The sequence below is a fragment of the Hypanus sabinus genome, chromosome 1 (genome assembly GCF_030144855.1).
Source record: "Hypanus sabinus isolate sHypSab1 chromosome 1, sHypSab1.hap1, whole genome shotgun sequence".
Classification (NCBI taxonomy): Eukaryota; Metazoa; Chordata; class Chondrichthyes; order Myliobatiformes; family Dasyatidae; genus Hypanus; species Hypanus sabinus.
The window spans coordinates 3,630,077-3,651,831 of NC_082706.1; the positions used below are offsets into that span (position 1 = coordinate 3,630,077).

At 48.1% G+C, this 21,755-nt stretch overlaps 1 protein-coding gene across 1 annotated transcript in view; it reads right to left on the reverse strand.

The window, feature by feature from the left end:
- adgra2 (adhesion G protein-coupled receptor A2) overlaps positions 1–21,755 on the reverse strand; it is a 175,458-nt gene that overhangs the window by 121,407 nt on the left and 32,296 nt on the right. Inside the window, exon 2 of the mRNA XM_059960283.1 lies at positions 3,316–3,387. Within this exon, the coding sequence (XP_059816266.1) occupies positions 3,316–3,387 (72 nt within the window). The remainder of the gene's footprint in view (positions 1–3,315; positions 3,388–21,755) is intronic.

Sequence of the window (21,755 nt, forward strand, 5' to 3'; positions counted from 1 at the left end):
GACATAAGTAAAACTATTGCCCAGGTGATCCAAGGACGAGTGGACAGTCAGTGACGTTACATCTGCTGTAGACCTATTGTGGTGACAGGCAAGTTGCAGTGGGTCCAGGCCCTTGCTTAGGCAGGAGTTGATTCTAGCCATGACCAAACTTTCAAAGCAGTTCCTCACAGCAATGCGAGTACAACTGGTCAATAGCTGTTGAGGCAGCTCACTCTGCTAGGATGGTCACCCTTTTGAAGCAGGTGGGAACCTCTGACTGCAGCAGAGAGGTCGAAGATGTCCTCGAATACCCCCTGCCAGTTGGTTGGCACAGGTTTTCACCAGGCCGGACGTCTCATGAGGATTCACCTTCTCGGAAGATATGCCGGCTTCAGATTCAGACAGAGATCACAGGGTCATCTGACGCTGCAGGGATTCACACAGGGGTAGTTGTAGGATGGATGGGGGTGGGGGGTAGGGAAGGAATGAAGCAGGGGAGGGGAAGAAAGAAGTGGTAAACAGAGGAACATGTGGGGAAGGGGAGGAACGAGGCAAGATAGGTGAAGAAGAATGAAGCAGCTGAAAAGGGACCTGAAATATCGACTGTACTCTTTTCCATAGATGCTGCCTGCTCTGCTGTGTTCCTCCAGCATTTTGTGTGTGTTACTCTGATTCCCCACTGTGGGATTTACTCTTCCCCTCACCACCTGCCTCAAACCTCCACCCTCTTCCCTTTTGTTCCCCCCACCCATCTTGTTCCTCCCTCTTTTCCCCTTCATACCTCTACTCCCTGCCCAGCTTCACATCTCATTCCTCCATTTCCCTCCCTCCCTCATTCCTCTTCACACCCCACTCCCACATCATTCCATGGAATCACTCACACCTGGAGAAAAACAACAGAGGCCACCTGACTATTCAGCCCTCTCACGTGGTTCCTTCCCAATACAGCCCCACCAATTTCCTCCGAAACCTATCCTCTCCACTCTCCACATCAGTACAGGGTCTCCTCTGCCCAGGACTACTTGGCCCAGTCCTCGCGCAAGCCAGCCTCTCCTCCACTGATTCTGTCTATAATCTCGCTGCCTCAGTAAAGCAGCTAACATAACCAAAGACCTCTACCCATCCCCGCCATCCCCCCTTCTCCACCCTCCCATCAGGCAGAAGATACAAAAGCCTGAAAGCATGTCCCACCAGGCTCGAGGACAGCATCTACCCCGCTGTTACCAGACTCTCATCATGTCAGTGGCCTCCTACCCTCTGTCTCTCCGTGCGCAGAATGACTTACAGACGGAGCTGATGAAAAACCAATTAGGCAGCTGTCGGACACCATTAGCCTCAGGATGCCCCTCCCAGTGTGCAGACAGAGTAGAGCTGTTACCGTCAGGTCCGCTAACTCGTCAATGTGCCAATGGGCTGGTTCACTAATCTTCCCACACACCTCACCACTGGGCAATTGACATGTCAATCACCGTGATACCCACCTTCCAATTCTCATTTCATAAGTTCACAAGACATAGGAGCAGAATTGGGCCATTCAGCCCATCAAATTTTATCTGCCATTTAATCATAGCTGATTTATTTTCCCTCTCAACCCCATTCTCCTGTCTTCTCTCTTACTAATCAAGAATCTCCATTTTAGATATCCGCAACGACGGACTCTGTGGCAAGTCTGTAGCAATGAATTGCACAGATTCACCGTAGTTAGAGCAACACTATTACCGCTCAGGGCATCAGAGTTCAGAATATAACTCTGACTTCGGCTGTCCTCCCCGTGGACAGTGCATCAAAGACGTACCAGGTAGCAGGTTAATTGATCTTTGTAATTTGTCCATGATCAGGGGTTGCTGGTCTACATCATTACTAACCAAGAACCTATCAAAATATGCTTTAAACATACTCAAATGGCTTGACCCCCAGAGCAGTCTGTGGTAATGAATTCCAGATTCACCACGTTCGGGATACACTCTTCCTCATCTCTGTTCTAAAGGGGTGTCCTTGTATTCTGAAGCTATGCCTTCTGGTTCTAGACTCCCCCATTGTAGGAAACACCCTGTCCACATCCACACTAACTAGGCCTGAGAGGTTTCAATGAGATTCCCCCCTTATCTAGTGAGGACAGGCCCAGAGACAACGAATACTCCTCATGTGTACATTAATAAATAAAATTAATAAAATTAATCCAGGCAGCGTCACCCCGAGGAAGACCTTCCGCCTTTCATCCCAGCTCGAATACAGTTCCAAACCAAGGTGCCGACAGTTCCGATGTGATACACAGTCTCTGTGACTCAGCAAGCCCTGACGAAGCTATCAGAATCGATAATACAGCAGCTTCCTATTCAGGCTAAGAACAGGTTTGTTTGATAAGATGGACTCTTGATCTCACAATCTACCTCATTATGATCTTACGCTTTAATCGTTTACCTGCACGGCACCTTCTCTGTAGCTTTGACCCTTTATTCTGCATTGTTAAGGATCTAACTTACTCTAGCTCAATGCTCTGTGTAATATTCTAACCAGTATGAACAGAACACAAGACAAGTTCTTCACGTGACAATACACAGACATGGGAGGGCAGTGAGAGCTAAGTCACTCAAACCTTTCCAACGGGAACTACACCGAGACAGTGACCACGCTCCAGGGAATCAGCACATGCTTGATAGGGCAAATGGCCTCCTTGCATAGCTTAATGGTGAGAGCATGAGAGAGAGAGAGAAAGAGCGAGACACACACACAGGCTGGGTTGTCGTCAGAAGATTCCAGATTTCCGCCTGCAGTCAGCACACTGATATTCTGATATAACTGATATTCAAGATCCTAGAACTTTGAACTGCAGATCAGCTTCTCGAGGCTGACACTTGCATTCCACCTTTGACAGTTCCTCTTAACTTCCATCAACCCACTGTCATCCCTCCTCGATGCCGAGACACCCCCACCACCCACAGTACCCTGTAAGACAGTCCACTTGACCCAACTGTGTGTTGGCTCATTTCCCTCACCGACTTCCCCCCCACACTCCTGCCCGGTTATAACACTAGGACATGTAAAGTAGGGGCAAAGAGGCAGGGTGAGGACAGGGAGGAAAGGGAAGGGGGAGGAAAGAGGACAAGGGAAGAGAAAGGGAGGAGAGGGAGTGAGGAGGAGGAAATGGGGGATGGGGGGGATGGGGAAGGGGAGGAGGAGTAGGGAGGAGAGCTGGAGGAGGGATGATTGGATGTTTGTTCCAACAGGTTGATGTGTTTGATTGTCTGGGCACCTGGGTCTCATGTTTGATCTTGGCAGCCATTACAATCAGCTCACTCAGACATCATTCGAGAGAAAGTGCCAAGAAACACTCACAGTTTCTCGAGGGCCTGCAGTCCGGAGAAAGCGCCAGCCTTCAGCAACGCAATCTTGTTGTTGCTCAGTATTCTGTAAAAACAAAAGAGGAAAAGAAAACATTTGAATTAACTCACCCAGAACAGTAGTTATGGGTGTTCTGCATCAGCGGGGAAACAATCAAAAACAACACACACAAAATGCTGGAGGAACGCAGCAGGTCAGGCAGCATCTATGAAAGTGAATAAGTAGTCAGCATTTCAGGCAGAAACCCTTTTTCAGGACTTGGGATGAAGAGTCTCAGTCTGAAACATCAATTGTTTATTCTCCTCCATAGATGCTGCCTGATCTGCTGAGCTCCTCCAGCATTTTGTGTGTGTTACTCTGGATTTCCAGTGGAATTTTCTGCAGAATCTTGTGCTAAATGAACAAAAGTACCCTACATCATGTGGACTGAAGAACATCACACAAAGGAGCAGAATTAGGCCATTTGGCACATCAAGTCTGCTGCTATTCCATCGTGGCTGATTTATTATTCATCTCAACCCTTCTCCCCAAAACCTATGACATCCTTATGAATCAAAAACCTATCAACCTCTGATTTAAATGTACCCAATGATTTGGCCTCCACAGCCATCTGTGGCAATGAATTCCACAGATTCACCACCCTCTGTCTAAAGAAATTCCTCCTCTTCTCTGTTTTAAAGGTACATCTCTCTATTCTGAGGCTGTGCCCTCTGGTCCTAGACTCCCCCGGCATAGGAAAGATCCAGGACATTGGAAATACCCTGAGTAGTTTTCTTAATTATTCATATTAAAATCATGGTGACACTGGCAGGCCTCCCCAACACAATCTTCGGACTGTGCTGGCCATCATCGCAAAATGAGAGAGAGCCCCGGGAAAGAAAGAGCCTGGGCTCTGGACTGTGCCCCACTCTGGTGAACTACATGTGTACATTCTCAAACTCACAAGGTAACCAGAAACGAAGCCGGTAACTGCTGCAGGAGTTGCAAAGCTCTGCCACAGGGGTGGCGTATGCAGTTATCAGGGAAGCAAAACTCCCACAACAGTCCTGGCAGCAACACCCAGATGAACAGTCAAAGGAGGCTCTTTGAAGGAAGTTCTGTTTTTACATCTCAGTGAAGGGTGAGGAGAGGGTGAAGACTGCGGAGGTCAGTCGAGTATTCAGGGAGACACTGACCAGGCATGTTCTTGCAGATGCCCCCCCCCCCCCCACCACTGAGAGCAGGCAAACAAAAATCTCCGACATCTCCCGGCTGCATGGGGAGACGGGTTTCTGAGCTGTGCATGTGTGCAAGTCGTTGACACAATGGAGACGCCTCCAATCCCTAAGCCAGCAACAGGCTCTCATTAGCACAGAGGCAGCCATGCGGCAACAGAACCGCAGGCCTAATTGACTGCCAGTGCCTGCTGCGTAAAGGACATTGTTAGTTAAGGGCAGGATTTACGAGCGTATTTAATGTCTCCTCCTGTCGAAGAAGGGCCTTGGGGCGACTGCAGTGAAGAATTAACGTCCTTCACTTCTGACTGAACCATTTCCTTCCGCCTCTCTCCCCCACACCCAATCTCCAACCAACAGGCACGCAGACCAAATGAGGCTTCCTTGGGACATGTGACTTCCCCACACCTCTGCATTCATTAAACCTCTCTGTAATCCCACTGCACTGCCGTTCAGCCCACCAAAAGAGCTCTCCTGTTCACTTGCTGGGACATGCTAGATTTCTCCCCCAAGAATACACCCAGTCACCGAATTATTGGGCATTCCCGGTACCTAATAAAGTGGCCACTGAGTGTATGTTCATGGTCTTCTGCTGCTGTAGCCCACACTCTTCGAAGTTTGACATGTTGTGCATTCAGAGATGCTCTTCTGCACATCACTATAGTAACAGCTGGTTATTTGAGTTCCTGTCACCCAGCAGCTTGAACCAGTCCAGCCATTCTCTTTGATCTCTCTAATCAGCAAGGCATTTTCACCCACGGAACTGCTGGATGCTTATTTTTGTTTCTCACACCATTCTCTGTAAACTCTAGAGACTGTTGTGGGAAAATCCCAGGAGGTCATCAGTTTCTGAGATACTCAAACCACCCTGTCTGGCACCAACAATCATTCCACGGTCAAAGTCACTTAGACCACCTTTCCACATTTAAAGCTCAAACTAGATTTATTATCAAAGTACATATATGTCACCATATACAACCCTGAAATTCAATTTCTTGTGGGCATAGTCAATAAACCCATTATAGAATCAATGGAAGACCGCATCAACTTGGGCATTCAACCAGTGTGTAAAAGTCAACAAACTGTGCAAATACAAAAAGAAAGAAATAATAATAATTAATAAATAAGCATTGAATATCAAGAACATGAGATGGAAAATCCTTGAAAGAAATGTTCGGTCTGAACAACAACTGAACCTCTTGACCATTTTTGCATACTTTTATGCATTGAGTTGCTGCCACACAATTGGCTGAATAGAGATTTGCATTATCGAGGTGTACAAGTGTACTAAATAATGTGGTTACTGAGTGTACGTTCCACTGAGATTCTGTAACCCCCATGCTTGAAAAAGATTACCCCTCTATCCTCCAGCCTAGCTTAATTATTACAGGAAACCTGACATTGTGACGCTATCTATGGCTGTCATCTTCACTCAGTAGGTATGCACCTTTCACAATGTGTAACTAGCTCCATCGACGTTCACTACTACAAAGTTCAGTGAACAAAAATTGGTGTTTGTCTTTGTTAATGTGTAGTTTTTCAGTGATTCTATTGTATTTCTTTGTTCTACTTTGAACGCCCGCAAGAAAGTGAATCTCAGGGTGGCTTATGGTGACATATACATGATTGGTAATAAATTTACATAGAACTTTGAACTTCAAACCCCTAGCAGAAGTGCAACAGGAGACTCCACAGATCCTCCGCAGGGTCACTCATCGAGTGCTGCTGGTAGGTCACCGTGGTCAGCACCACAGAGGGCCCCTTCTCCCACAACATTGTGCCAACCCCATGATCAATCTAGCTCTTCCTTCCAACACAGTCTGTAGGCTTCATTTTTCTATCATTCATTTACCTATCTGAGAGTTTTTTAATTGCCCCTACTATGCCTGCCTCTATCACCACTCTTGCAGAGTGTTCCATGCACCCACACTCTCTGTGTAAAGAACTTACCTCTAACGTCTCCTCTATACTTTCTTCCAATCACCTTAAATGACATTCCCCGGTATTAGCCATTGTCATCCTGGAAAAATGACGTTGGCTGTCTACACTGTCCATGCCTCTCATAAACCTTTAACAAGTCATTTATCCTCCATCTCCTCCTCCAGTCCAAAAGCCCTAGCTCATTCACCCTCTGATAAGACATGTTCTCTAATCCAGCCAGCAACCTGGTAAATCTCCTCTGGACCCTCTTTAAACCATCCACATCTTTCCCATATTAAGGAAACCAGAAATGAACACTATATTCTAACCAGAGTTTTTCAGAGCTGCAGCATTATCTCACAGCTCTTGAACTCAATCCCCTATCTAATGAAGACCAGCTCTTCCTTAACAACTCTATCAACTTGTGCGGCAACTTTGAAGGGTCTATGGATGTGGACCCCTCTATCCTTCCACACTGCTAAAAGTCCTAAAAGACAGACCTTGTATTCCACCTTCAAACTCAATCTACAAAAGTGTAGCACTAAACATTTTTGTGGACTGCATCTGCCACTTCTCTGCCCAACTGTGCAACTTAGCAATGTCCCACTGTAACCAATGACAATCTTCTATATTATCCACTAGACCATCAACCTACATGTCACCTACTAACTCACCCCTCCCTCCACTTCCTCATCCAGATCATTGGCCTACAGGTCTAAGGAGGTGTCCGTTATTGAATGCTGCCGGTTGGCACATTCCAGGCTGCAGGAGTCTGTGCAGAGAAATACTCTGAAGCTCAGTGCAGCTGACATAGAGGCTCACTGGGGGAAGGACTGGATTGTTGGTTGTATTGGCTCATAATGTAGGCAAGTGGTGAAAGAACCAGGGGAAAGTTAATGGATGAATGAATAATTGGGAAATAGGATTTATGGGAATACGCAGCTAGCCAGCCATAGATTCAGTGGGCAAGATGGCATCCTCTATTTCCATGTGTGAAATAGGAAGAGACCACTTGACCTATCAAATGTACACTGGCCCTCAGAGTAATCCCAGTAAACCATTCAATTCTCCTGAAACATTCTCCCCACACTTGCAACAACTCCCCCATGTTTTGACCACTGACTCACATACTAGAGGGCACATTACAGCAGTCAATTAACCCACTGACGTGGGTTTAAAAAAATGGGAGGAAACCGGAGCACCCAGGGTAAAATCCATGTGGTCTCAGGGAGAACATGCAAATTCCACACAGAGAAGGCTGGAGGTCGTGATCAAACCTGGGTCTCTGGTTCTCCGAGGCTCTACCCTTTACCCTTGTCACCAGAGATTATGGGAAAATATGAGAACGCAAGGAGCTGAAACAGGCTCCAGTAAGCAGGGGAATCAGATAAATGATGGCTGCAGGGAGATCAGGAGTGGGGAGGAAGCTTTATTTTAAAACTGCAGGCACAGCACCATAATGGGGCAAAGCTGGGAAGTTTCTGAGCATCCCTTCCCCCCCCCCCCATCAACACTGGGAAGCAACCAGTTGAGGGGGTTTCTCTGCCTAGTGTCTTCCTCAGTAACTACATCCAGCTGCTCGACCCCGAACGTGCATCCGTGACCTTCTCAGCCACTAGCACTAGAGCCTTGAGTAAACAGTGGATTACCCATTGCTCCTCCCCTCCCATTTCTCATAGAATATCAAACACTACAGGCCCTTTGGCCCACAATGTTGTGCCAACCTTTTAACCTACTATAAGATCAATTTAACCATTCCATCTTACAGAGCCCTCCATTTTTCTGTTATCCATGTGCCTATCTTAAACGCCCCCAACATATCTGCCTCCACCACCGCCCCAGCAGCACGGTCTGTGAACCTACCCCTGACATCATTCCCCCCCCCCCACCCCGTGGTAAACTAGGTATACCTGTCTGGACACGCCCCTCTGCTGACTGCTCCTGTGACTCCTCCCACAGACCCCTGTATAAAGGCGAATGGGGCACTGCTCCTCCCTCAGTCTTCGTGCTCCCTTTTCGCTGTTAATAAAACCCTATCGTTCACTTCCGGTCTCCTAGAGTTATTAATGGTGCATCACCCCCCCCCCCCCCTCCACCTGAACTTTCCTCCAATCTCCTTACAATTACACCCTCTTGTATCAGCCATTCCACCCCATGAAAAAGGCACTGGCTGCCCACCTGATTGAAGGATAAATAATCAGTTTTATTTGTCACACTTATATCAAAATATACAGCGAAATGAGCTATTTGCATCAATGACCAACACAGTCTGAGGATGCTCTGGTGGCAGCCCACAAGTATCAATCACCATGCTTCTAACACCAACATAGCACACCCACAACTCACTAACCCTATCCAACGTCTCTGGAATGTGGGAGGAAACCGGAGCACCCGGAGGAAAACCACACAGTCACGGGGGTGACGTTAGAGGGGTATGGAATTATACTTGATAGGGTCAATGCAAGCAAGTGTTTTTCCTCTGAGGTTGGGTCGGACAACTAGAGGTCATGGGTTCAGGGTGGAAGGAGAAAAGTTTAAGAGGAACATGAGGGGAAACTTCTTCACTCAGAGAGTGGTGAGAGTGTGGAATGAGCTGCAAGCACAAGTGGTACATGTGAGCTTGGTTTCAACGCTTAGGAGAAGTTTGGATAGGTACATGGATGGGAGGGGTATGGAGGGCTACAGTCCTGGTGTAATTTGATGTGAGTGGGCAGTTCAAGTGGTTCGGCATGGACTAGATAGACTGAAGGGCCTGTTTCTGACCAGATGACCCTTCAGGGAGAACATACCAACTCCTTATGGACAGTGGTGGACAGCAAAACCCCAATATTATTGCTGGAACTGTAAGCATTACATTAGCCATTCCACCTCAATGGGATCTATGCCTCTTATCATCTTATATACTTCTAACAAGTCACCACTTCTCCTCTCCCCTTTCTCTGGGCATCGTGGCCAGAAGGAGGGCAGTTAAGGTCTCTGTTCTGCCCACCACAGCACCACCAAGGTCAGCCAAGGTTTGAGGGCACACTGCAGTGGGCAGTAACTGTGGCACAACCCCCGGTCACAGTCCCACCTCCACAAACTGCCTTGTGAGGAAGCTAGACCTCACAGGTGCCTGCCTCTCACGTTCTTGATGCTAAATGTCGGTACAGCCTACACATCTGAACGAGCGATGGGACCAGTTTACCAGCTGGCGCAGGGCCTGTCATTTGGGAAAATCTGTTTATGACCTCATTTCTGACTTGTGAACAGCCCAGGGTACAACCAGTTCTGAGGAATGGAACTGTACTGTGGCCTAGGGAGCACTGGGTCAGACTGGGTGACCCCAGAACCCACTTCAGAGCTCTATAGAATCATGTTGGATCTCTCTGTGCCCACACTGCTGTCACTGATCAAAGCTCAGCAATCACGATAGTGCCCCGGGACATCCTGAAATTGAGCACAGTTATGAGGAGCATAGCTACAAGAATGCAGCATCCATCAACAAAGATCCCAACAATCCAGGCCATGCTCTTCTCTCACTACTAACATCAGACATGAGGTACATGAGCCTTGGGTCCCACACCATCAGGTTCAGGAACAGTTATTACCCCTCAAACATCAGGTCCCACACCACCAGGTTCAGGAACAGTTATTACCCCTCAACCATCAGGTCCCACACCACCAGGTTCAGGAACAGTTATTACCCTTCAACCATCAGATCCCACACCACCAGGTTCAGGAACAGTCATCACCCCTCAACCATCAGGTCCCACACCACCAGGTTCAGGAACAGTTATCACCCCTCAACCATCAGGTCCCACACCACCAGGTTCAGGAACGGTTATTACCCCTCAACCATCAGGTCCCATACCACCAGGTTCGGTAACAGTTATTACCCCTCAATCATCAGGTCCCATACCACCAGGTTCAGGAACAGTTATTACCCCTCAACCATCAGGTCCCACACCACCAGGTTCAGGAACAGTTATTACCCCTAAACCATTGGCTCCCACACCACCAGGTTCAGGAACAGTTATTTCCCCTCAACCATCAGATCCCACACCATCAGGTTCAGGAACAGTTATTACCCCACAACTATCAGATCCCACACCACCAGGTTCAGGAACAGTTATTACCCCTCAACCATCAGGACCCACACCACCAAGTTGGCAGAAGAGAGGCAGAAGGAAGAAACTATATAGGCCAGTTAGTCTCTCAGTGGTAGGTAAGATGTTGGAGATGATTTTTAAGGATGAGGTGCCAGGGTACTTGGAGGCACATGTTAAAATAGGCCATAGTCAGCATGGTTTCCTTAAGGGAAATCTTCCCTGACAAATCTGTTGGAACTCTGAAGAAATAACAAGCCAGATAGGCAAAGGAGAATTAGTTGATATTGTATAGTTCAATTTTCAGAAGGCCATTCTCAAGGTGCCACATATGAGTCTGCTTAACAAGCTACAAGCCCATGGTATTACAGGAAAAATTCTAGCATGGATAAACAGTGGTTGATTGGCAGGAGGTAAAGAGTGGGAATAAAGAGAGCCTTTTCTAGTTGGCTGTCGGTGACTAGTGGTGTTCCACAAGGTTCAGTGTTAGGACCACTTCTGTGTACATTATATGTCAATGATTTGGGTGACAAAGTTTACAGATGATATGACAACTTGTTTGCTGTCACTTACATGTGGGAGGGAGGGGAGCTGTGGGGGAACAGGAGCTGGGGAGGCTTTGGGGTTCTAACATTTAAGTGTTACTCATTCATTGGGGAACTCCTCTGTTTTCGTGGGTGGTTGCAAAGAAAAAGCATTTTGGGATGTATATTGTATACATTTCTCTGACATTAAATGTACCTTTGAAACCTTTGAAGACAGGTGGAGGGACAGGAAGTAGAGGCGCTACAGAAGGACTTAGATTAGGAGAATGGGCAAAGAGGTACTGGATGGAAGAGTCTCGGAAAATATATACTCATCACTTTGATAGAAAAAATGAAAGGATTCACTACTTTCTAAATAAAGAGAAAATTCAAATATCTGACATGTAAAGAGACTTAAAGGTTAACCCTAAAGGTTAATTTGCATGCTGAGTCCGTGGTGAGGAAATCAATACATTGTTAGCATTCATTTCAAATGGGCTAGAATATAAAAGCAAGGATGTAATGTTGAGACTTTATAAGGCACTGGAGAGAACTCACTTGGAATACTGTGAGCAGTTTTGGGCCCCTTATCTTAGAAAGAATGTGCAGAAACTGGAGAGGGTTCAAAGGAGGTTCACAAAAATTATTGCAGAATTGAACAGCTTGTCATATGAAGAGTGTTTGATGGCTCTGGGCCTGTATTCACTGGAATTCAGAATAAGGGGCGACCTCATCAGAATTTATTGAATGGTAAAAGGCCTTGATAGAGTGAATGTGGAGAAGATGTTTCCTCTGGCAGGGGTGTCTAAGAACAGAGGACACAGTCTTGGAATAGAGGGGTGTCCTTTTAGAATGGAGATGACAAGGAATTTCTGTAGCCAGGGAGTGATGAATCTGTGGAATTTGTTGCCACAAGTGGCTGTGGAGGCTGCATCTTTATGTATATATAAGGCAGAGGTTGATAAATTTGTGATTAGTCAGGGCATGAAAGAACACGGGGAGAAGGCAGGAGATTGGGAATTAGATGAAAATTGAATCTGCCATGATGAGATAGGAGAGCAGACTCGATGAGACAAGTGATCTAATGTTGCGCCTAGATCTTATAGTTTAACTCACATTATTTGCACACTTGTCTTTTTTTTTGCACATTGTTTGTTTGCTAGTCTTTATTGACATTGAGTTTTTTGTAAATTCTAATGTATTTATTTTTTCTACAAATGAATCTCAAGGTGGTCTACAGTAACATATATATATATACTTTAATGATAAATTTTACTTTGAGCTTTGAGATTATGAATGTTCCCATTAAAATGCCTGTCCATCTTTCCATCTTCAATAGAACGACCATTAATGGAGGTACGAGGTGGTCTCTTCCTCAGAGAAACAACAGCTTACAATAATATTGAGACAGCAAGGCTCGCAAAGAAACATTACTGTCCTGTCCAGGTGAAGGATCATTGGAGCAGCACAGTAACACAGAAGTTAACGTGGATCTTTACCATGCCAGTCATCAGAAATCATGGTTCAATTGCCATTAGTGCAAGGAGTTTGTAGGTTCTCTCCACAACCATATGGGATTCCTCTGGCTGCTCTGGTTTCCTCCCACGTTTCGAAGGTTAAAGCTGTTGTTACTGTGCATGCTATATTAGTCTTGGAAGCATGGCAACATTTACGGGCTGCCCCCGCACATTCTCAAAATGTGTTGGAGGTTGACGCAAATGATACATTTACATGTACTTTTGACTCAAAGCCAATCCTTACAAGGAAGTGCTATTCCTCATTCCTGAATCACAACCTCAGAGTAACCACTCACTCAGCAACAAGGAAGCAACAAGACTGCTCTGCCCCGCTCCACCTCCGGGAGTCTTGGCCTTGGCCAGCACCTAGTAACACATTTCTGTGGGAATGGACCAACTCCCCAAAATCAGACTGGGGCTGGTTCCTATTTCTCTGTGGTGGAGCTCGAATTATGCAGTTGTATTCCCAGACGCCTTTGTTCGACCACTCTACTGTTCACTGTGCAAATCCTGCCCTGGTTTGCCCTACCAAAGTGCAACACCTCACACTTGTCTTTATTAACTTCCATCTACCAAATTCGGCCTATTTTTCCAGCTGGTCCAGATCCCACTGGAAACTTTGATAGTCTTCCTCACTGTCCACAGCATCCCCAATCTTGGTGACATCCATAAATTTGCTGATCCAGTTTACTGCATTATCATCCAGATCATTGAAATAAATGACAAACAACAGACTGAATGTCCGCGGAGTTGGTGAGGATAGATCGGTTGTGGTTGGGACAGGTTTTAACTATGATCACACTGCTCAGATGCAATGCTCCAGTTTTTATTAAAATCTTCTTCAAACATCAGATTTCATTGGGGGATCAGCAGTGAGAGCAAATTTCTACAGATAAACCGTGGCGAGCACTCTAACTGGTCACATCACTGTCCAGTATGGACAGGCCACTGCGTAGGATTGAAATAAGCTGCAGAAAGTTGTACACTCAGCCAGCTCCATCACGAGCATCAGCCTTCCCAGCATCAGAAAACTTTCAAAAGGTTATGCCTCAAATAACTGGCACCCATCATTAAGGACCCCATCACCCAGGACATGCCCTCTTCTCATTGCTACCATCAGGAAGAAGGTACAGAAGTCTGAAGACACACACTCAGTGTTTTAGGAACTGCTTCTCCCCTGTGCCATCCGATTTCTGAATAGACAATGAACCTATGAAATACCTCACTATTTCCCCCTCTCTTTTAATTATATATATACTTATTGTAATTTACAGTTTTTATTATGTATTGCATTGTACTGCTGCCACAAATCAGCAAGTTTCATGACATGTGCTGGTAATATTAAACCTGATTCTGATTCTGAAACTCCTGGCTTCACACTCCCCCCTTTTGCTCAGGACCCCGAGCATTTTATCAATTTCCCAATCCGTACAGCAATCTGTTGCTGATAAAGGAGGAATTCCATGGTTGATCATTGCCAACAGGAGCTTTCACTGGCTGTGTTTCACTGCCTGCAACACCCTCTTGAAGAAGTGAGCCAAGAGTCAGAGGACTGCTCTGCTCACCTTTCACCTGGAACTTGTGGATCCACGACCTCCAACAAACGTGATGGAGGGCAGTACTCACAGGGTCAAGATCAGGGAGAGGGATTCAGAGCTGCCATATTGGAGAAAGGCAAGGAACTTGAAAAAACAGACAACTGGGGTCAAGGCAAGAGGCGACAACCATGAGGGGGTATAGAGTGAGGGAGAAATGAGATGTAAGTGGGGGTTTGAGTTGAAGAGATAAGAGATAATGTTGCCTCACTTGGAATATCGTGTACAGTTCTGGTCACCTCATTATAGGAAGGATATGGGGAGCTTTAGAGAGGGTGCAGAGGAGATTTACCAGCATGCTGCCTGGATTGGAGAGCACGTCTTATGAGGATAGGTTGAGTGAGCCAGGCCTTTTCTCTTTGGAGTGAAGGAAGAAGAAAGATGACTTGACAGAGGTGTACAAGATGATAAGAGGCGTAGATTGAGTGGATATCTAGAGACCTTTTCCTATGGTGGAGCTGGCTAATATCAGGGGCATATATCTAAGATTACTGGAGGGAAATATGGGGGGGGGGGATATCAGAGGCAGTTTTTTTTTAAAAAACACAGGGAGTGGTGGGTTTGTGGAATGTAATGACAGGGTGGTGGTAGAGGCAGATACATCAGGAACACTTAAGAGATGCTTAGATAAGCGTATGTATTTTGGAAAACTGGAGTGTGGTGTGGGAGTGGAGGGTTAATGGGAGAGGACTGTTAGATTGACCTTGGAGTAGGTTAAAAGGTCAGTAAAATATAGATGGCCGAAGGGCCTGTACTGTGCTGTACTATTCTATGATAGAAAATCAGAGCACAGTGGAATTACAGTGGTGTACTGAATGCAGAGAGTGAGGAGGGAGGCAGAGATTGTGAGAACAATAAAACATTTTCTGAGATCTACTTGCAGCAATCCTTCAGTAAGTTGGAGCAGCCTGCAGACTCCCAGATGCGCGAGTCAGTGAATGAGTACCAGGCGCTCATCTGCGGCCCAGAAACGGAGCTCCGTGTATCACACGAAGACTGGCAGGCTCCGGCCTTCATTCCACTGAAGTTCCAGCCAGCAACTTCGCTAGATGCAGCAAAGCGGAGAAACAGATTGTGACTCACATCAACTGGGAGAGGGGGCCACAGTCAAACCAATCAACTTCTGATTATCGAGGCAACTGCAATATGGCACAGAGGCACAGCCCACAGATCAAGTCCAGACCATCCATTTGCCCATTGCATCAGGCTAGCCTAGTACATGACGTTTAACAGACCTATAACCCCAGACTAATCCCACTGACCCCTCACCCCACAGTCCAGCAGTGACCCTCAGACCCCTCACCCCACAGTCCAGAAGTGACCCTCAGACCCCTCACCCCACAGTCTGGGACTGGTCCCACAGATCCCTCACCCCACAGTCTGGGACTGGTCCCACTGACCACTCACCCCACAATCCAGCAGTGACCCTCAGACCCCTCACCCCACAGTCCAGCAGTGACCCTCAGACCCCTCACCCCACAGTCTGGGACTGGTCCCACTGACCCCTCACCCCACAGTCCAGCAGTGACCCTCAGATCCCTCACCCCACAGTCTGGGACTCGTCCCACTGACCCCTCACCCCACAGTCCAGCAGTGACCCTCAGACCCCTCACCCCACAGTCCGGGACTGGTCCCACTGACCACTCACCCCACAATCCAGCAGTGACCCTCAGACCCCTCACCCCACAGTCCAGCAGAGACCCTCAGATCCCTCACCCCACAGTCTGGGACTCGTCCCACTGACCCCTCACCCCACAGTCTGGGACTGGTCCCACTGACCACTCACCCCACAGTCCAGCAGTGACCCTCAGACCCCTCACCCCACAGTCCAGCAGTGACCCTCAGATTCCTCACCCCACAGTCTGGGACTCGTCCCACTGACCCCTCACCCCACAGTCCAGCAGTGACCCTCAGATCCCTCACCCCACAGTCTGGGACTCGTCCCACTGACCCCTCACCCCACAGTCCAGCAGTGACCCTCAGATCCCTCACCCCACAGTCTGGGACTCGTCCCACTGACCCCTCACCCCACAGTCCAGCAGTGACCCTCAGACCCCTCACCCCACAGTCCAGCAGTGACCCTCAGATCCCTCACCCCACAGTCTGGGACTCGTCCCACTGACCCCTCACCCCACAGTCTGGGACTGGTCCCACTGACCCCTCACCCCACAGTCCAGCAGTGACCCTCAGACCCCTCACCCCACAGTCCAGCAGTGACCCTCAGACCCTCAGACCCCTCACCCCACAGTCTGGGACTGGACCCACTGACCACTCACCCCACAATCCAGCAGTGACCCTCAGACCCCTCACCCCACAGTCTGGGACTGGTCCCACTGACCACTCACCCCACAATCCAGCAGTGACCCTCAGACCCCTCACCCCACAGTCTGGGACTGGTCCCACTGACCACTCACCCCACAGTCCAGGACTGACCCCTCTGACCCCTCACCCCACAGTCTGGGACTGATCCCTTCCCCAATGTTCCAGAACTGATCCCAGACTAATCCCACACCTACTATGGATAGCTTGCAAAACAAATTGTTCACTGTATCTCGGTATGCAAGGTCATAAGATATGGAGTTATTCGGGATCACACGTGACGTCTATGCAAATTTCTCCTCCAATATTTCCATAAAGTGTAGGAGCAGAGTTAGGCCAATTGGCCCGTGGAGTATTCCCCATCATTCCATCATGTCTGATTTATTTTCCCTCTCAGCCCCATTCCCCTGCTTTCTTTCTGTGACATTAAATGCCCTGACTAGTCGAGAACCTATCAACCTCTGCCTTCAATACACTCAACAACTTGGCCTTCACAGCTGCCTGTGGCAATGAATTCCACAGATTCACCACCCTCTGGCCGAAGGAATTCCTCCTCATCGGCTCTCAAGGGATGTCCTTCTGTTCTGAGTCTGTGCCCTCTGGTCCTCGGCTCTCCCACTTTAGGAAACGTGCAGGAAATTGGAAATTTCCTGTGTGTTTTTAAATTATACATATTTTAGTGTGGTGACACTTGTGGGTGGACCCCTAGCACAATCCTCGGTCTGTAGAAAGGGCACATTTTTCTGTATGTTTCAATGTACATGTGACAAATAAATCTAATCCTTAAAGACTTAGAGATCTTTAAAGCATGATACAAGCTGAGAGAACTCGATGAGGAAGGGCCAGAGGGCTGCTGGCCGGATCAGGATGCAGGGTAATCTGTCAGAACAGAAATAACCGACTCTTCCTGATGACCTCCTGACCTGCCCGATTAGACGCTGCCACCCAGCCCAAGTGCTGCCAAGGCTGTTCGGCTTTCACTCTTCAGTCAGCCTGCTATTTCAGACATGCTACGATCATTGTTCCCACAAGGAAACGTCGTTGTCTGGTAGTCGGGAAGGCACCCGGCAGTGCAAGGCAGTGAAGGAGCTCGCTCTGCGTTCTGCAGGACGTCCCGACGAGTACCTGAACATCAGGAGAATCCTACAGAGGACTGACTGTTGCTCATGTCCTGGACACACTGACTGCTCTATCGACGGCCATTTTCAGTAACAACACTTGGACAATTATTGGCCCCGGAATGTCGGGGAGAACTCTTTTGCTTGGTGCTACAGGAACCGCAAGGGCAGCCGAGGGGAAATCACATCTCCATAGCACAGAGGTGTGGCAGCTTCACTCGCTGGGCTGGGCTGGACTGGAGGCCTGAACTGGCCTGTCCTTTCTGGGTGACTCAAGGGGGCCTGCTTTGCTCTTGTTTTGTTCTGTTGTTTAGTTATTTAGAGGTACAGCATGGAATAGGGTTTTTCAGCTCTTTGGCTATGCCACACACCAACCCAATTTAACTCTACTCTAATTACGGGATAATTTACAATGACTAATTGTGGTGAACTACATATACCTGTCTGGACACAGCCCCCCTGCTGACCACTGACCATGGCTCCTCCCACGGACCCCGGTATAAAGGCGATTGAGGCCTGAGCCCTGTCCTCAGTCTCCAGGATGTAGTGTGGTGGTCAACCACTGCTTGTTCTTTCTTCCAGTCAATAAAAGCCGATATCTCGCCTCACGTCTCAGAGAGAGTTATTGATGGTGCATCACTAATTAACACACCCGGTCCATCTTTGCACGATGGGCAGAAAGTGGAGCCCCCAGGGAAAACCCACACAGTTCACGGGGAGGATGCACAATAAGTCTTTACAGAGGGTGCTGGGATTAAACTCTGATGCCCTGAACTGTAACTGTGTCATGCTAATCGCTGTGTCACCCGTGTTTTTGTAAACTGCAGAACAGAAACAGGCACTTTGGCCCATCTAATCTGTGCCAAGCTATTACCCTGCCTAGATCCATCGACCTCCACCCAGACCTTCGCCCTCCATGCCTTCCCATTCAAGTACCTATCCAAATTTTTGTTAAATGTTGAAATCAAACCTGCACCCACCACTTCCTTCAGTTGCTCTGCTGAACATAGCAGGCATGTTACGTTCACCAGGGATCCATGGTGACGCTTGCCCCAAGCAAGTGTGCGCTGGGCCCTCTGTATTTGAACACATGGGTGTCCCTGGAACCATCTGCCCCCCCCCCACCATAACTCAGGGGGCTGTTGCGATTTGATTATTATTTTATAATTTTATTCAGAGATCAGTTAATCTCTTACACGCTGTCTTTATCTTGTAGCATACATGGAGTCCTGACTTTTTAAATATTATATTGAGCAGCACAGTACGGAAACTGGCCCTTCTGGCTTAACGAGCCTACACCGCCCAGTTACACCCACATGACCAATTGACCCACCAACCCCACATGTCTTTGGACCGTGGGAGGAAGCTGGAGCGCTCGGAGAAAACCCTCACGGTCCATGGTGGGTGTACTGGTTGTCGCACTTCACTGTGATCTATAAACCCGATTGTGAATCTGCCCTCCACAGTCCCGTCATCAACCTGAGTCAGCACAAGGCTATTACACCGCAGACACTGAGTTCGGAGTTCGATCCCAGCATCCCCTGTAAGGAATCAATACGTCCTCCCCGTGGACCGTGAGGGTTTTCTCCGAGCGCTCCAGCTTCCTCCCACAGTCCAAAGACATGTGGGGTTGGCGGGTCAATTGGTCATGTGGGTGTAACTGGGCGGTATAGGCTTGTTAAGCCAGAAGGGCCAGTTTCCATACTGTGCTGCTCAATATAATATTTAAAAAGTCAGGGCTCCATGTATGCTGCAAGATAAAGACTGTGTGCAAGAGATTAACTGATCTCTAAATAAAATTATAAAATAAAAATCAGATTGAAACAGCCCCCTGAGTTATGGTGGGGGGTGGTAGAAGGTTCCAGGAACACCCACATGTTCAAAAACAGAGGGCCCAGCACACACGACCCAAAGACGAGGCTGCAACGTTCGATCACGTTCAGCTGGAGGTGTCAATTAATTGACCATCTGGTTTCCAAATCAATTCTCTTCAGCTAACATGACACGGAGTACTGGATCCAACAAAAGCTACAGGACAGGATACCACAGGCGCGGTACAGGAGACCTGTACTCCCGAACTCTCTGTACCTACAGGACTGGACACCACGGACTTGGTACAGGAGACCTGTACTCCCGAACTCACTGTACCTACAGGACTGGACACCACAGGCGTGGTACAGGAGACCTGTACTCCCGAACTCACTGTACCTACAGGACTGGACACCACAGGCGCGGTACAGGAGACCTGTACTCCCGAACTCACTGTACGAACAGGACTGGACACCACAGGCACGGTACAGGAGACCTGTACTCCCGAACTCTCTGTACTTACAGGACTGGACACCATAGGCGTGGTACAGGAGACCTGTACTCCCAAACTCACTGTACCTACAGGACTGGACACCACAGGCGTGGTACAGGAGACCTGTACTCCCGAACTCACTGTACCTACAGGACTGGACACCACAGGCGTGGTACAGGAGACCTGTACTCCCGAACTCACTGTACTTACAGGACTGGACACCACGGGCGTGGTACAGGAGACCTGTACTCCCGAACTCACTGTACTTACAGGACTGGACACCACGGGCGTGGTACAGGAGACCTGTACTCCTGAACTCACTGTACTTACAGGACTGGACACCACGGGTGTGGTACAGGAGACCTGTACTCCCGAACTCACTGTACTTACAGGACTGGACACCACGGGCGTGGTACAGGAGACCTGTACTCCCAAACTCACTGTACCTACAGGACTGGACACCACGGGCGTGGTACAGGAGACCTGTACTCCCGAACTCTCTGTATTTACAGGACTGGACACCACGGGCGTGGTGCAGGAGACCTGTACTCCCGAACTCACTGTACCTACAGGACTGGACACCACAGGCGTGGTACAGGAGGCTTCAAAAAGGCAGCATCCATCATTGAAGATCCTCACCATCCAGGATTTGTACTGTTCTCATTGATACCATCAAGGAGGAGGTACTGGAGCCTGAAGAGACACACTCAATATTTCAGGAACAGCTTCTTCCCCTCCAACATCAGATTTCTGAAGGGGCAATGAACCCATGAAGAATCTCAGTATTTTCCCTTTCTTTTCGCACATTTACTGTATACATGACAATTTATAGTTGTTATTACGATGTATCGCAACAGACTGCTGCCGTAAGCCAACACATTTCATGACACTGCCAGAGATATAACACCTGACTCTGTTACTGATATCTCACTATTTTTTCTCTTTTATTTTATTCTCTACACTGATTTTTTTTAATATTTAGTTCTTACTGTAATTTATAGTTTTTAAATTATGAATTGCAATGAACTGCTGCCGCAAGAACAAATTCACGCCGCAGTGTAAGTCCGAGATACTAAGCATGATCTGACTGATCGTTGTGGCCCAGCTTCAGGACTGCAATCTACCCAGCAATGGGGGGCAAAGCAGGACTAATCCGATACAAGGTATCCATGCCCAGTCAGTTTTCCCCACGAGAGTTAACACCAACTCTTCTATTCTGCAGCACTAACTCACCAACCAGCCGCTCAGGACGCCCAGGCGCACAGCTGCAGGTCCTGGTCACTACCACCCTGGTTTGTTTATTTAGAGATACAGCACGGTAGCACATCCTCCGGCCAAATGAGCCTGCACTGCCCAATTACACCCACATGACTCATTAACCCACTAACCCATATGTCTTTGGACCTCTTGTGTAATGGCATTGGTCCATGGTGGGTTGGGAACACCTGCAGTGTGGGGTGTGAAACACAACGGGACCAGCCGTGGATGTACCTTGGCTACCAGAGCAGGTTGGCGTCAGAGACGCATCTGTGACACCCGTAGGTCTTTGCACCAACCACAAGGCACAGAACAAGAGCGTGATGCAGCTCCAGCACTGAGTTCAAACCATCCAGGCCCCTTCAACTCCCCGGACACACGAAGTCAGCAGATGCTGGAAATTTGGAGCAACTCACATGGAACCCAGCAAACCAGGCAGCAGCTGTGGAAAGGAACAAATGTTCGACGTTTCAGGCCGAGACCCTCATCAGGACAGGAAAGGAAGTGGGTGGGGGGGATAAGGGATTCCACCATCATCCACCAGCTCCTCTTCCTCCCCCTACTATTTTATTTTTAGCTT